Source organism: Talpa occidentalis, unplaced genomic scaffold, assembly GCF_014898055.3.
Source record: "Talpa occidentalis isolate TD23 unplaced genomic scaffold, MPIMG_talOcc4v2.1 talOcc4.9, whole genome shotgun sequence".
NCBI classification, from domain to species: domain Eukaryota; kingdom Metazoa; phylum Chordata; class Mammalia; order Eulipotyphla; family Talpidae; genus Talpa; species Talpa occidentalis.
Genome location: NW_023605305.1, coordinates 62744427 through 62756847, shown reverse-complemented (window position 1 = coordinate 62756847; position 12421 = coordinate 62744427). Strand labels below are relative to the sequence as shown.

Genomic DNA, 12421 nt, shown 5'->3' with positions numbered 1-12421 from the left:
CTAGGAGTTACATCTCTGAACTATCACCACTACAGCCTGACCTTGATCCCTGGCCAAGTTGCTACACGGTGCAGCAGACCTATCTCACCTGCTGCTCCCCTCAGCAGTGTGTTTCAGTCAATCAACCTGTTCTGCTCCCCACTCTGCCTCTGGCGAATCCTCTCACCCCCTGCAATGGACAAGCCTCATGTGAGGCAGGAATAACCCAGTCCCGCTCTGTAACCCCTGCCACGCTCAGTCACTGGTTGGAAGCAATCCAGGCAAAGTCTCTCAGAGGATCCAGACATATGGCAGCTGGGCCATTAGTCATCTGTGCTCCCCACAGTCAATTTTCAAGAAAGGGGGTCTGAGTGGTGTTCATAGTATACCACAGCCACACTGTGTATATGCAGGTGGGGAGAGAGTCTTAACTTTGCCTGGGGGCTTTCCTTCACTCATTCATCTAATATGAAAAAAATAGTGAGATATTTAAGAAGATCATCACAGAACAGTGTCACTAAACTTGTGGCAAAGGACTCTTTCAGATATCATTGCTGGTGTCGGAAGCTCAGGAATTCTCGATTCATTTATTAGTGATACATTGAGCTCTGCCGCCAGAGATCTACAGTCAAGTCTCCAAGAGGCTCCATGGGAAGGTGTTCAAGACACACAGACCTGCATTTCATTTCCATCTCTGCTATGGTGTCCTTTGTACAAATCATCTCGTGCTGTAGGCCTCACTTTTCTCATCTTCAAAATAACCAGCTCTATCTCGTGGAGTTGTTTTGGGGATGAGATGATGTAAGCACAGTGTCTGGCACACACAGTAGGAGCTTTAACAAACATCACATCCTTGTCCTTCTAGGTCATTGTTAGGGCAATAGAAACCTATTCTTAGATGCAATCATTTTTCTCAAACTGAGAAATGTTTTAAAAACTTAGAGTCCTAGTTGTGCAAACCCCAGCTATCTATAGCAATCGGGGTGAATCGAAATGATCTTCACTGAACCTTCTTATTCACACCCATCACTCTTTTTAAAGCAGCATTTGTGATTAATCTCACTCTAGGGCTAAATCGGTCCCAAGCGCTTCCAAGGCACTTGATAAAGAAGCTCTCTGATTTATAGCAAACACCATTATTGAGCGGTGGCAGAGAGAGGCCATTGGGGGATTTGTCTTGCTGGAAACTCAGTCCGTTGGAACCATTTCTTCTATTTTCCTAGATAAGAGTCCAATTTATTTCAAAATAGATGAATGGGGTCCTCTTTTTGTTCCCTTGGTGGGGTAGGAAGGAGAGAGGAGTTAGACAGTTTTTTTTTTTTCAAAGTAATTCTTAACATTTTAAACTTGGGAAGCTCTTTACAGCTTACATAGACAACCAGCGGGGTCAAGAAGAATGCTGGGAACACACTAGGTCCTCAATAAATGTATATGGAAGTGTATAATCATTTTTTGGATCCTCATAATGGCCCTGTGAAGTATATAAGTCCATTCTTCCCCTTTGGAAAATAGGAAAGCTGAGGTTCACAGCTGAAAAATGTGAGCTGACCCAGACCTCACCTCTGTGCTCACCACACTCTCCCCTCTGTGCTACGGGAGCAGAGGTATCTTTGAGCAACGATGCCTGAGACATAGCCTCAGAGTGGAAATCTGGTGAGCCAAGGCTGTGATTTCTTTTTCGCCTAATCCTTGGATCCACATGGCTCTATTCCAGAAGAGATTTATGGCATATTTGCCTCTCACTTGCAGTCCATCATCCTTACTCTGACTCCTCAAAGCCTAATCCTCTTCTCCAATAACCCTGACAGTCATCTTGTCTTTGCTAGAACATTTCCAATGTCTAAGCACGCCCTACCCAGTGGAGCTATCCACTGTGGAGAGTTCTTATTTGGCTGGGGACAGCATCTTGCCCCTGGTGCTTAGACTTGGCTGCAGGCAGAATAGAAGCAGTGAAATGTACAGATTCCAGTAGATCTGGCTCGATGCCTGGCCTTTCTTCTCACTGGCTTGTGATACTAGGAAAGTTATTTAGCTCATTTTGTAAAATGGAACCAATAAAATTATTGTATCAATAGGAATTATTTTGGGTGTATGTGTGAGAATACTCAATTAATAGAGGTATAAACAATAAAGGCATTCAATTATCTTACTGTATTAAAATTCTCAAGGGAGGCAGTGCCAAGATTGGTTCAGCAATGAAGTGATGTTGGGGTTCTGGGCTGGTATTTCCATGATTCTCTTTGCCTTCCCTCAAGTTCATTAGAAGGCCACAGCAGCAATGGGCATGATATCTTTATACGTGGAGAGCAGGAATAGAAGACATAGGTATAAATTTTAAAATACTGTTTTTGAAAAGCATTTTCTGTGGTTTCTCTTATCAGGTGAGGATAATATTTGCCATCCTGGAAAATATTAGACTTTCGTTTCTCATTTGCCAGGTCTAATCACATGCCAACTTCTAGACCAATCACTGGCTTAGAGGAATGTCATTATCAAGACTGACCTAAAAAATCATGACTTATTACCTTGTGCAGAGCATATCACCACCTTTAAAAAGGAAAAAAAAAAATAAGTTCAAGTTCTTTTGGAAATAAAGAGGGAGAATGGCTGTTGTCCAGGCAGCTACAGTATTCTACTTGAAGGTCAGTGGGATACCACGCAGAGGGTTTAGTAGAGTCTTTGATGCATCACGTTCCATACGTGCTATTACTTTCATCTGTTGTTATTATGACTGCTAATGGAAGTATCCAGTTCCCTCTGACCCTCTTCTCCAACTGGAACTTCCATGTAGCCCAATTATCTTCTACCTTTATGATCATACTCCTTGACAGAACGGTAGGGCTCTTTTGCTGTATAACTCTACAGGCTGTTATTCATATCACAGCCTGGGTGGACGGCATCATCTGGAGGTGTGCAGGGTATAGTTTGTGTGACCATTAGCCTCGGTCATGCATAAATGTAAAATAGATCTTTCTGAGTCATGGGTTTTCAACAGACCATCTTCTCTAAAAGTGGTTCCCTTCTGTCCTTGGTATATTTGGCCCTATTACAACTTGAGTTTTTGTTTTGATTTTGTCATTATTATCTTTTGTAAACCACAGGAACAGCCTAAATCAACAACTTGGGTAAAAAGAAAGTTAAGTCCCTTTAGGGGAGGGAGTCAGTGACCAGTCTCTGTCATTGAGCCTGACCATAGGATCTCTGTTTGTTCTTTATATCAGGGGCTGGGGGGTAGGAGGGCTCTCCAATTCTGCTAAGATGTTTGAAATAGCTCAAAGAGAGAGCACTTATCAGAATGCCAGATTATTAAAGTTATCTTGAATAGAAAACAAACAATTTTGTTGAAAGCCCTTCTTATAGTTGTCTCTAGACATTCTCAACCTTACAAAAGAATTCCTTACAGAATCTGAGGCCTGACGAGAAATGACTCTCTGGCCCCAACCTGTGCACTGTATATTGTCTTTGGAAGTAGTCTTTCAAGTCACAAGATTGAGGGAAGAGAGAAAGCAAGTGGCAATCAGTTATCAAGAGCCAGGCACCTGCATGTAGACACCCACAACCTTATCATAGGTGCTCTGCTGAGCAGGTATTAACCGACATCTGGTAGAAGCTGAATTTGTCCTAAGAGAATAATTTGTCAAGGTTTGTTGGATTCCAAAGTCATTTCTTCACATCACACTGTCAACTTCCAGATGTTATTCAATCGGGAGCCCACAAGCCTGAAAGGGCAAGGTATTTCAAACTGTGAGGTATGGGTCAAGTCACGCAGGTTCCCTGGACTCTGATTTTTTTAATTGTTATTGCTATTTATTGCTAGTGAGCAGATCTTGTTGGGCCGCAGAGACTGCACCTCTAGAACAATCTGATCTGAATATCTTCAGTAGAGTACATTTAAGCACTGCTGAGCAGGCTTCCCCAAATGGGTCTGTTTTCTCCAAATCTGGTTTGTCTTCCCAGCCATCATTTCCTTCACATTTCAACTCCAGACAGATTTCTGTTCTGGATGAGGCCATTGGTGTTACTCTGCAATCTGTTCCGGCTGTTAAGTAAACTTCTCCTGCTCCCGGACAAGCTGTCACGTGCGTGTAAATACCACTTTATGCCTGGATTATGATTTTCAAGTCAAACTCCCTCTGCTCGGGTGGCTATTAAGGTCACTCCTGATCTACAGTCTATGAATCAAAGATAATAGGTTCAAACTGCGAGGCTGCTTTGGGGACTGATCATGTGGCCTGGAAAAGGAATGATTACCTATTGTACTTGGGCATGTTTACAGCCACACTGGGCGTCAGAGGATTGCTGTCTCTATTACACCATTAGACAAGAGGGCACAATGGAGGACAGCAAGCAACACGTGCCCAATCCTGGTTTACAAAGCCCATTTATAACTTACAGTTGTTTTATCACTTCTTTAAAACAATCCTGAGGCAAGGATTTGAACTATTTCCTATATAAACATGGGCCAGTTTCTTCACCTCTTTGAGGTTAAGTGAGGTGTTTATGGAGATTCAATAATAATTTTGATAGCTAACTTCACAGTCTAAAATAGGCCTTAGGACAGGCACTAGGATAGGGTAGGCAGGTACTAGGGCATTTATTTGGCTGTGATCTTGGGGGGTACACATGAGGAATTGAACAAAGAGAGAGGTAAGGGAGAAAAAGTCAATCAAGTGGGGCTCAGTCCCACAGGGGACCCTCTGACAAACTGAAATACACCAGAATCTTCCCGAGACACTTATACACTGACTCTGATCACTCACTGGTGTAGGACACCAGGGGAGCTGAACCTCTCTCACTTGTGAGAGCACCCTGGCTTACAGCTAAATGAAATCCTGCGGTGCCAGAAAACTGTCAGGAAAAAAGAAAGGATCTAGATGGGAAAAGCACTAGAAAACCTCCACGCTGCTGCAGGTGAGTTCAGGTGAACAGGAGACATGTGGCCTTACCAGTGGTGTGGACTCTCATTCTTGATGTATATTTCTGGTGGCTGGGAATTGCCTGAGTCCTGAATGACATTTGGTCCTCATGCCAGCCCCAAGAAGCAGCAACTGTTACTGTCTCCATTTTCCAGAGGAAGCAGACTTAATTGCAGAGTAAAGTAGCAGACCTAGAGTAAGCCAGCCTCAAGTCCAGGTTGCAGAGGCTGAGCTCTTAAGATTTACGGAAGACCTAAAAAGAAAATGAAGCTGTTTGATAGAGTTGAGAGACTCAGTGAGGAAATTTGCTTCAATTTTAACGGTAAATTAAATTTGAACTTTGACAAACTAGATTTGGTTGAAGGACAAATCAAATTTAAGGGTAGAATTAACAAATTTAAGGTCAACACCAAAAGGTAATACTAGTTACTACTTTTTATATTGATTTAAGAAATGTGTATGAATAGCAAGTTGGATTGAGGATGATTGCCAGCCCATGAGGAGCTCCCAGACTGAAGGCAGGCATGCAGTGCAATGACCCAAATGCCATAAAGAATAAGTCTATGGTTTCAAATGAAGGTACACGCTAAAAGAAAAATAAGGCAGAGATAGGGTTAACAAACGACTGAAGGGTGAGAATTGGCAGGACTTTTCTATATTTTTCCATGCAGTTTTTATGGGTAGAATTAAGACTTACTGAACCCTGGGGACTGGGAGGAGGTGAAACAGACAAAACTGAGCGTGTGGTAAAGACTTTCCCCTTGGTATGTTATAAATAAAGCTCCTCCCAAAACTGATTCAATCCTTCAGATAACTCCTAATGCTTTCTTTGCATGCAGTCATATATTTGTTCATTCCTTCCTTCTTTGAATCTTTTACCTGAATTCAATGAGCATTTAATATGTGCCAAATTATATTTCTAAGGGCTACTGGGCCTTTGTCACAAACATCTTTCTGTTAGCTCATTGGTTAATTACAAGATTGGAGTGCTGAGGCATGGTGTTGAAAGATGAGATTATGGAAAGTTTCAGGGATTACTGAACAGGAGAAAAGCCATGGGCACTGGAATACCCCAAATAAATGTTCCCAGGATTCCCTGCCAATTGCTCTCTTTTTCTGTGTGTAAGAAAAAGCCTGTGCAAGTCAGTAAAAGCTTTTAAGTCTCACAAACCTAATTAAATTCCTGGACTATATGTGTGGCCTCAGCCAAGATACACAGTGCTGTGAGCTCCACTTCCTTATCTGTAAATTGGGAAAATAACTCATGTCTCTAGCAGCTGCTACCAAGATTAAAAGGAGAGAAATGTTGTGGTATCTTGTCCTTAGTAGGTCAAGTATTCCCCCTTCTCCTGTCCATCATCTGAGGGAAGTGGCTTGGCCATCCAGGAAAAAGTGGACCTTATTTCTCTAGATTAAAGCAACACAATGTAGAAATTCTCTAGGCCAGGGTCATAGCAGAATTAATAGAATAACTAAAATAGAATAACTAGGTTAATTAAACACACATACACATTCATAAATCAGATCAAAACAAAGCATGCCACAAATAAAAATTTTCCTTTTCCTCACACTTGAGTAAAAGATCATTGTCAAATCTAGGTTGTAGCAGATCAGATATTCATACTTCCAGAAATGATGTCTCCTAACTAATAATCTTATAACCCAGACTGAGGCAAAGTTAAAATATAAGAAATCAGCATAGGTATACCATTTTGGATGTTGTACAAAGTCTATTCACATTGCTGTCCTCAAAACCCTTAACAGCCCTGGGAAGTAGGCAAAGCAAGTGTTATCATCCCATGTTCCCAAAGAAAATAGACTAGTCATGTTGCCCTTGATTCTCTCAAAACCATTATAATATCAGAGGGGAGCAGTTGTGGAAAAAATTACATTCAAGTTGTTTCTGTGCAAAAAACATTATCTACCTTAAAAAAATACACATATATCATTAAATTAAGAACAACAGAACCCTTAAGTAGGCCATTCATCACTCCTAATCTATGAAAATATGATTATACTTTGATATAATGATAAAAATTAATGTACATTGATTTCACTTTCTCTTATTTTCTGAAGAGAATTAAAAAAAAGCAAATGTGATTTTAGAACCGGGATGCCCAGGAAGATGTGCCTGGTCCCTTTTGGTCCATGAATGTGGACTTGGGAATCTGCCAGCTATGCTTCATAGTCCAAAGAGCCTAACTAGAAATCTTATATTTTCTCTCATATAAGTAAGCCACCCAGACTAATTAAAATCACAATTTTTTCTCTTGGCTGGAATTTTGGTAACATCAGAGATCACATGATAACCAAAGGCCTTGGTTGGTCTTGGTTGACATCACAGAAATTCTGAGGTCTGCAAGCAGGACCACCTGCGACTTAAGCTCCATGTCCAACTATCTCAATTCCTACACTGAACAGCCAGGAATCCTGGTCGTGAGTACCTACTCTTAAGTCCACACTCCAATCCTTCAAGACAAACAGCCTTGGGGTGTAAAAAGTTCATGCACATGAAGTCGAGTAATATAAACAAGTCCTAGGTGATTAAGAGGTTAGGAGCCACTGGCCTATCTTTGGGGGCTACTAGCCCTCTGATGAAGTTAGGGAATAAAGGGGTAGTCACTGATCGGGTTTTCTTTCAAATAATGACATGAGAGGTATTTCTCCACACAAGTTTCTCTAGGCCCTAATAAAAACACAGTATGAAATGACTAATAAGGATTTTATCTTTTATGTATATGAATATACTTAAATATTTTTACCACCTGCCAGAGTATTAAAATGAACGCTATTAACTATGGGAAAAGAGGGTAGTAGCCCTACTATTCACAAGTGAGGGGTAAAGGAAAATGAACACATTTCATTCTCACTTTCTTTATGAGATTTTCCAATTGAAGTGGCAGTAAATGGATGAAGAACATAGATTTTGGAGTAGAAGATGAGTTTTGGTTTACAAATAAAAATGGAAGTAATACCTTCCTGTCCAAAGGAAGTGTTATTACTGAAAGAACACTGAATGATTCAAATCAATGTATCTTTTCCTTTCAATTTCAATTCAGTCAATTACTTGAAGTTTGAGTAACTTGCCTAATTCTTCTAAGCTTTAGTTTTTTCCCCTATGAGCAAATAACACCACTTGTCCTTCCAATCGCATAGTTTGATTTCGAGGATATGAGATAATTCTGGTCAGAAAAAAAAAATCTTGTAAATGGTACAGCAAATATGCTAATGCAAATTTATTATCACATCTAAAATAGATGCTACATTTTTTTTGCTCGGATATTAATTTAGGCCAAATCTTCAAGGAATTATTTTGGTTTTTTGCCTGCTGAAAGACCATAAATGCAACAAGTTTTTATTCCAGTTACTATGCTGAGGCCACTGTTTGGATGGTATAAACTGCACCTATCTTCAACTTCAGCAGGTCAGAATAACATACCTTGTCATGGAGATTATTTCTGAGGTGCTCTTTGCAGGCTGCAGTTAGTACTGAAGGTTTTGTTTCAATAGCTGTGAAGTGAATCAATCTTCCCACCAGATGTGAATGAAGCATGGAACCCGGGCCAGAGAGTGCTGGTGGCCATCTTGATAGCGCGGAAAGAGTAATGCTAGAGCTGAGAAAGCGGCAGAGAAAAGATGTCTTTGCTCTGATAACATGGTCCTCTGGACTAAATTGTATTAAAGGTCAGTGTACTTCCAGTTTTCTGTTTGGTGAGGCAATACATTTTTGCTTGAATTTGTTTTTTCTATTCTTGCAAGTAATCATAAAAAATATACTATGTAAACTTGAGCAAGTTTCATTCACCCTCCAAATTTCAGTTTCCTGATCTATAATGCAGAAAAATAGCTACTGTATATAAGGTTGCAGTGAGGCTCAATAATGCTTGGAAAATGCTTTGGTACAAAGTAAACATTCAATAAGTGGTGGCTATTTTTAGTTGTTTGGAATTCAAAACATTGTGCTAAATGTATTAAGTACATCATTTCCTTATTCACATCAACATGTAAGATACAATTATTATACCTATTTTACACATGAAGGAAGGAGCATCAGAGAGTTGAAGTGACTTGCCCAATGTTCCAAACCTCCTGAAAAGCAGAGATGTCATGAAGTATGATTCTTTCTCCTTTGACCAGATGGTTGATGCTGAGTGTCAAGTATCAGTAAAAGGTTAAATGCCCTATATATAATGTGCCCAATCTATTAGGCATTAGAGACATAGCAATAAACATACCTATTCCTTTTGAGTTTAGTTTTAGGTCACAGTCTTAGAAATATCTGGATTATTAGATTAACTTCGTGCCTTGGATATTGGTCTCATATCCCTAATAACTGAGCTAACCAGCTAACAACATCACCTATAAGGATATGAAAAGTACTGACAGTAAGTTACACAATTAAATGCAGAACACATAGAGGTTGTTTGCACATACAACCTAAAATGTATGTATACTTATTACATTTCAATAGCTATTTAATTTCTCCTAAAACCCTAAGATGAAATGTAACATTTCCTTTATATTTATTGATTGCATGGGTTTTTTAAAAATCTTTCATAACCACTATAAAGGTATTGTCTCTATGCGTTTTCTGACACGATGTCAACTTTGTATAATTTTCTAGACAGTTTGAACAACACAATTAGATGTGATAATGGGATGGAAGACAAGGCAGACTAGGGTCTCTTCTACACTGTTTTCTTAGGAAATCTGCAGGGAAATCTAACGGCGTGTTTTATTGTCTACCTCTAGGTGATATTCTCCAAATGTTTTTACATGTTATATAGTGTCTCTGACAGAACTCCAATCACTAGGAGTGTAAAGAATAGCTACATGGAGTACAGTTAATCTGAACTTCCTCCTCACAAGTGTCTTGAGTAGAGATCATGAAATTCCTTACAAATAATCTACTGTAAACCCTGAAAAACATAAATAGGCTCTGAATTTGTATTCTTAACAGTTAGGTAAATATTTTGTCTAAGAAAATGCAACAGTGTGGAGACACATCCCAAATGAGAAGTCACAGTCTTTTATAGTCAGAAAAGCTTTCCTACCGCATCCCAGGCTTTTCATGTTAATTTTGAAAGAGGCTGAGAGGAAGACCAGAAAAGCACCCTGCAGATAATGTGATCCCTGATTTTATAATTACAAAATTTTTACTTGTATTAAAACTACACAAGTAAGGTAACAAACAATTGAGAATAGCATTTGTTCCTTGTCTCTTGAAAGCTTAGTTTTAGATACAGGAGAATTGTGGAAATGGACAGATTTATAGCAAGATAGATTTAGCTTTGCACTTCTTAGGTGAGATAACTTTGGTATATTATTTATATGTATGTCCAAATCTGTTTCTCATTGTAAAATGAGAATGATAAAAGCTATTTCATAGGGTTACGGAATACATGAGCCCCATTCATAATAGATACTCAGTAAAAGGTGGTTTCTTTCTTTCTTTCTTAACTCTTCTTTCTTTCTTAATTCTCTATAAAACTATTTACTTAATACACATTTCCCAAAAAAATGTCCTTAGGAATATAACCTTGACATCACTAGAATTCACCAATTTGGGAATAAATATTACATCAATGATAACACATTTTAAAAACTCATTTCCATCTTTACACAATATAGTAATTTCTGGAAATCAGTACAGATGTGTTTAGTGCTGCTTCTTTCATCTTTTCTAGTTCTTTGTTGACATCTTCTGCCCAGGGAGAGCAACTTGAGGGCTGCACCTTGTCCTTGTCCCTTTTGGTGGTACCCTCCTGAGAACAACGTGGTTGCCTTCTCTGATATCCCAAGACTCTTAATATCATCAAGGAACCAAAACGACTTGACTTTTTGTTAAGATCTGAGTGCAGAGCACACTGCATCTGTGAAGAAATGCCCCTGTCTCCCATTGTGTTTCTCATTTTGCCAGGTGGATCACAAACAGCGCTACTTGTGTCTCCCTATGAAAATGGTCTCTTCGGCTTCTGTGAATAGCCATTTTAACCTCATCATCATTGCGAGGACCAGGACATCCCTGGGTTCCCTAATTCACAAAATCACACCTCAATGCAAACCAGTTTATGCAAACAGATGCTTCGGATTGTTAGTTTCCCAGTTGATCATAACTACCCAGGCTCTGAAATCCAGTTTAGGCTCAGCTGGAACCCTCTCTACAATAACAATTACTGCACATTCTGATTTCTCATCCACTGGAGGTCTTCCAAATCAAAAGCAAGAAGGAGACAGAGCAAAATGTATAATATAAATTTATTCTGTGACATTTTCCTCACTGAAGATATATTAAAATACATCAATATTTCATGAAATATACCTACTAGAATTTAGATAATACTTGTAATATACATGATTTGACCCTGAATATCCATTTTTTTCATTCACACATCATTTTTTAAAAAATAACATAAAAATGATAAGGACTGCTGCATTCTTCATACATCCTGTATCTCATAAATTTTAATTCAACTCCCAGTTCTTTTCTCAACTATGTATGTTAACGGTATTTGCTTCTGATTTTGAACAGGAAGAGTATCCATTTTCTGTTTCTTAACAGTAATATTTAGGTCTTCTTTCTTGGATTCTTCAAGAAAATTCTTCATGCTGAGCTTGAATAGTAATCGAGGGTCTGGTCCTGAAAGTGGTGGGCAATTACAGATCTCTCTAATTTTCAGAGCCTATAAAGAAAGAATGCAATACATATATACATATGTAGATATACATATATATGTATATATTAAGATTATTCAGTAATCTTAATATGCTCTATGCAAAACAATGAAATACAGCACAGTGCAATCTATATTTTTGTAATAAAAAGTATTTCAATTACAATACATGAAAGACAACTATAGATTCATGGTAAATAGTTACATTTTCATAACATTTTCTCATAATAATATATTTCTTTAAAAGACAACTATCTTTAACAACTGTCTGATGCCCTGTTGGAGATAAACAGACTTATGAGAGGTAGTCTGTATGGTCTCAGTCAAACTCAAGGTAACCCTGAGAACAACTCTTCAGATTAGAAAAGATCTGAAGATTCTGAGAGATTTTTTTTCAAGAAAGGAAAAACAACAGAATACAGATATCTGAACATCCTAAAAGAAGATATACATAACTGGGACAGTCTGGTTTGGAATTGATGCTAATAACCTAGAAAAGTAAGCAAACCAAAACCATCAATTTTTAACTCCAGAAAAGTAAAGAACAAGCTGTAGGGCAAGGAAAAGTAATCAGCATATTACATGACTCAGCTATGAATAGTGTGTTTACAATTTTTAAAATACTGAATCTTGATCTAATTAAAATCACAATTTAATCATATTTAGGAAGGCGGAGAGCTAGACATGTGTGTGCACATGCAAAGGTGCAACAATGCTAAGGGAAAGCTTAATTCTTATTCTCTATAGGGGAAAGTAAACAGATAATCCTTGAAACTGAAAATTTAGGAAGTAGCAATAAGCATGCTACATAGATATTTTGGGGAATATCAAAAGAATTACATAATAGAGTTG

General features: G+C 38.6%; 1 protein-coding gene across 2 annotated transcripts in view; it reads right to left on the bottom strand.

Annotated features, from left to right (window-relative positions):
• Positions 1-8217: 8217 nt before the first annotated feature.
• Positions 8218-12421, bottom strand: part of OMA1 (OMA1 zinc metallopeptidase) — a 52531-nt gene continuing 48327 nt past the window's right edge. The window contains exon 9 of one of the 2 annotated variants that reach the window (XM_054691847.1): positions 8218-8509. In XM_054691847.1, the coding sequence (XP_054547822.1) occupies positions 8504-8509 (6 nt within the window). In that variant the 3' untranslated portion in view covers positions 8218-8503. Of the gene's footprint in view, positions 8510-11135; positions 11579-12421 lie in introns of those variants that run through there. The other variant, XM_037498596.1, reaches the window with a different exon arrangement.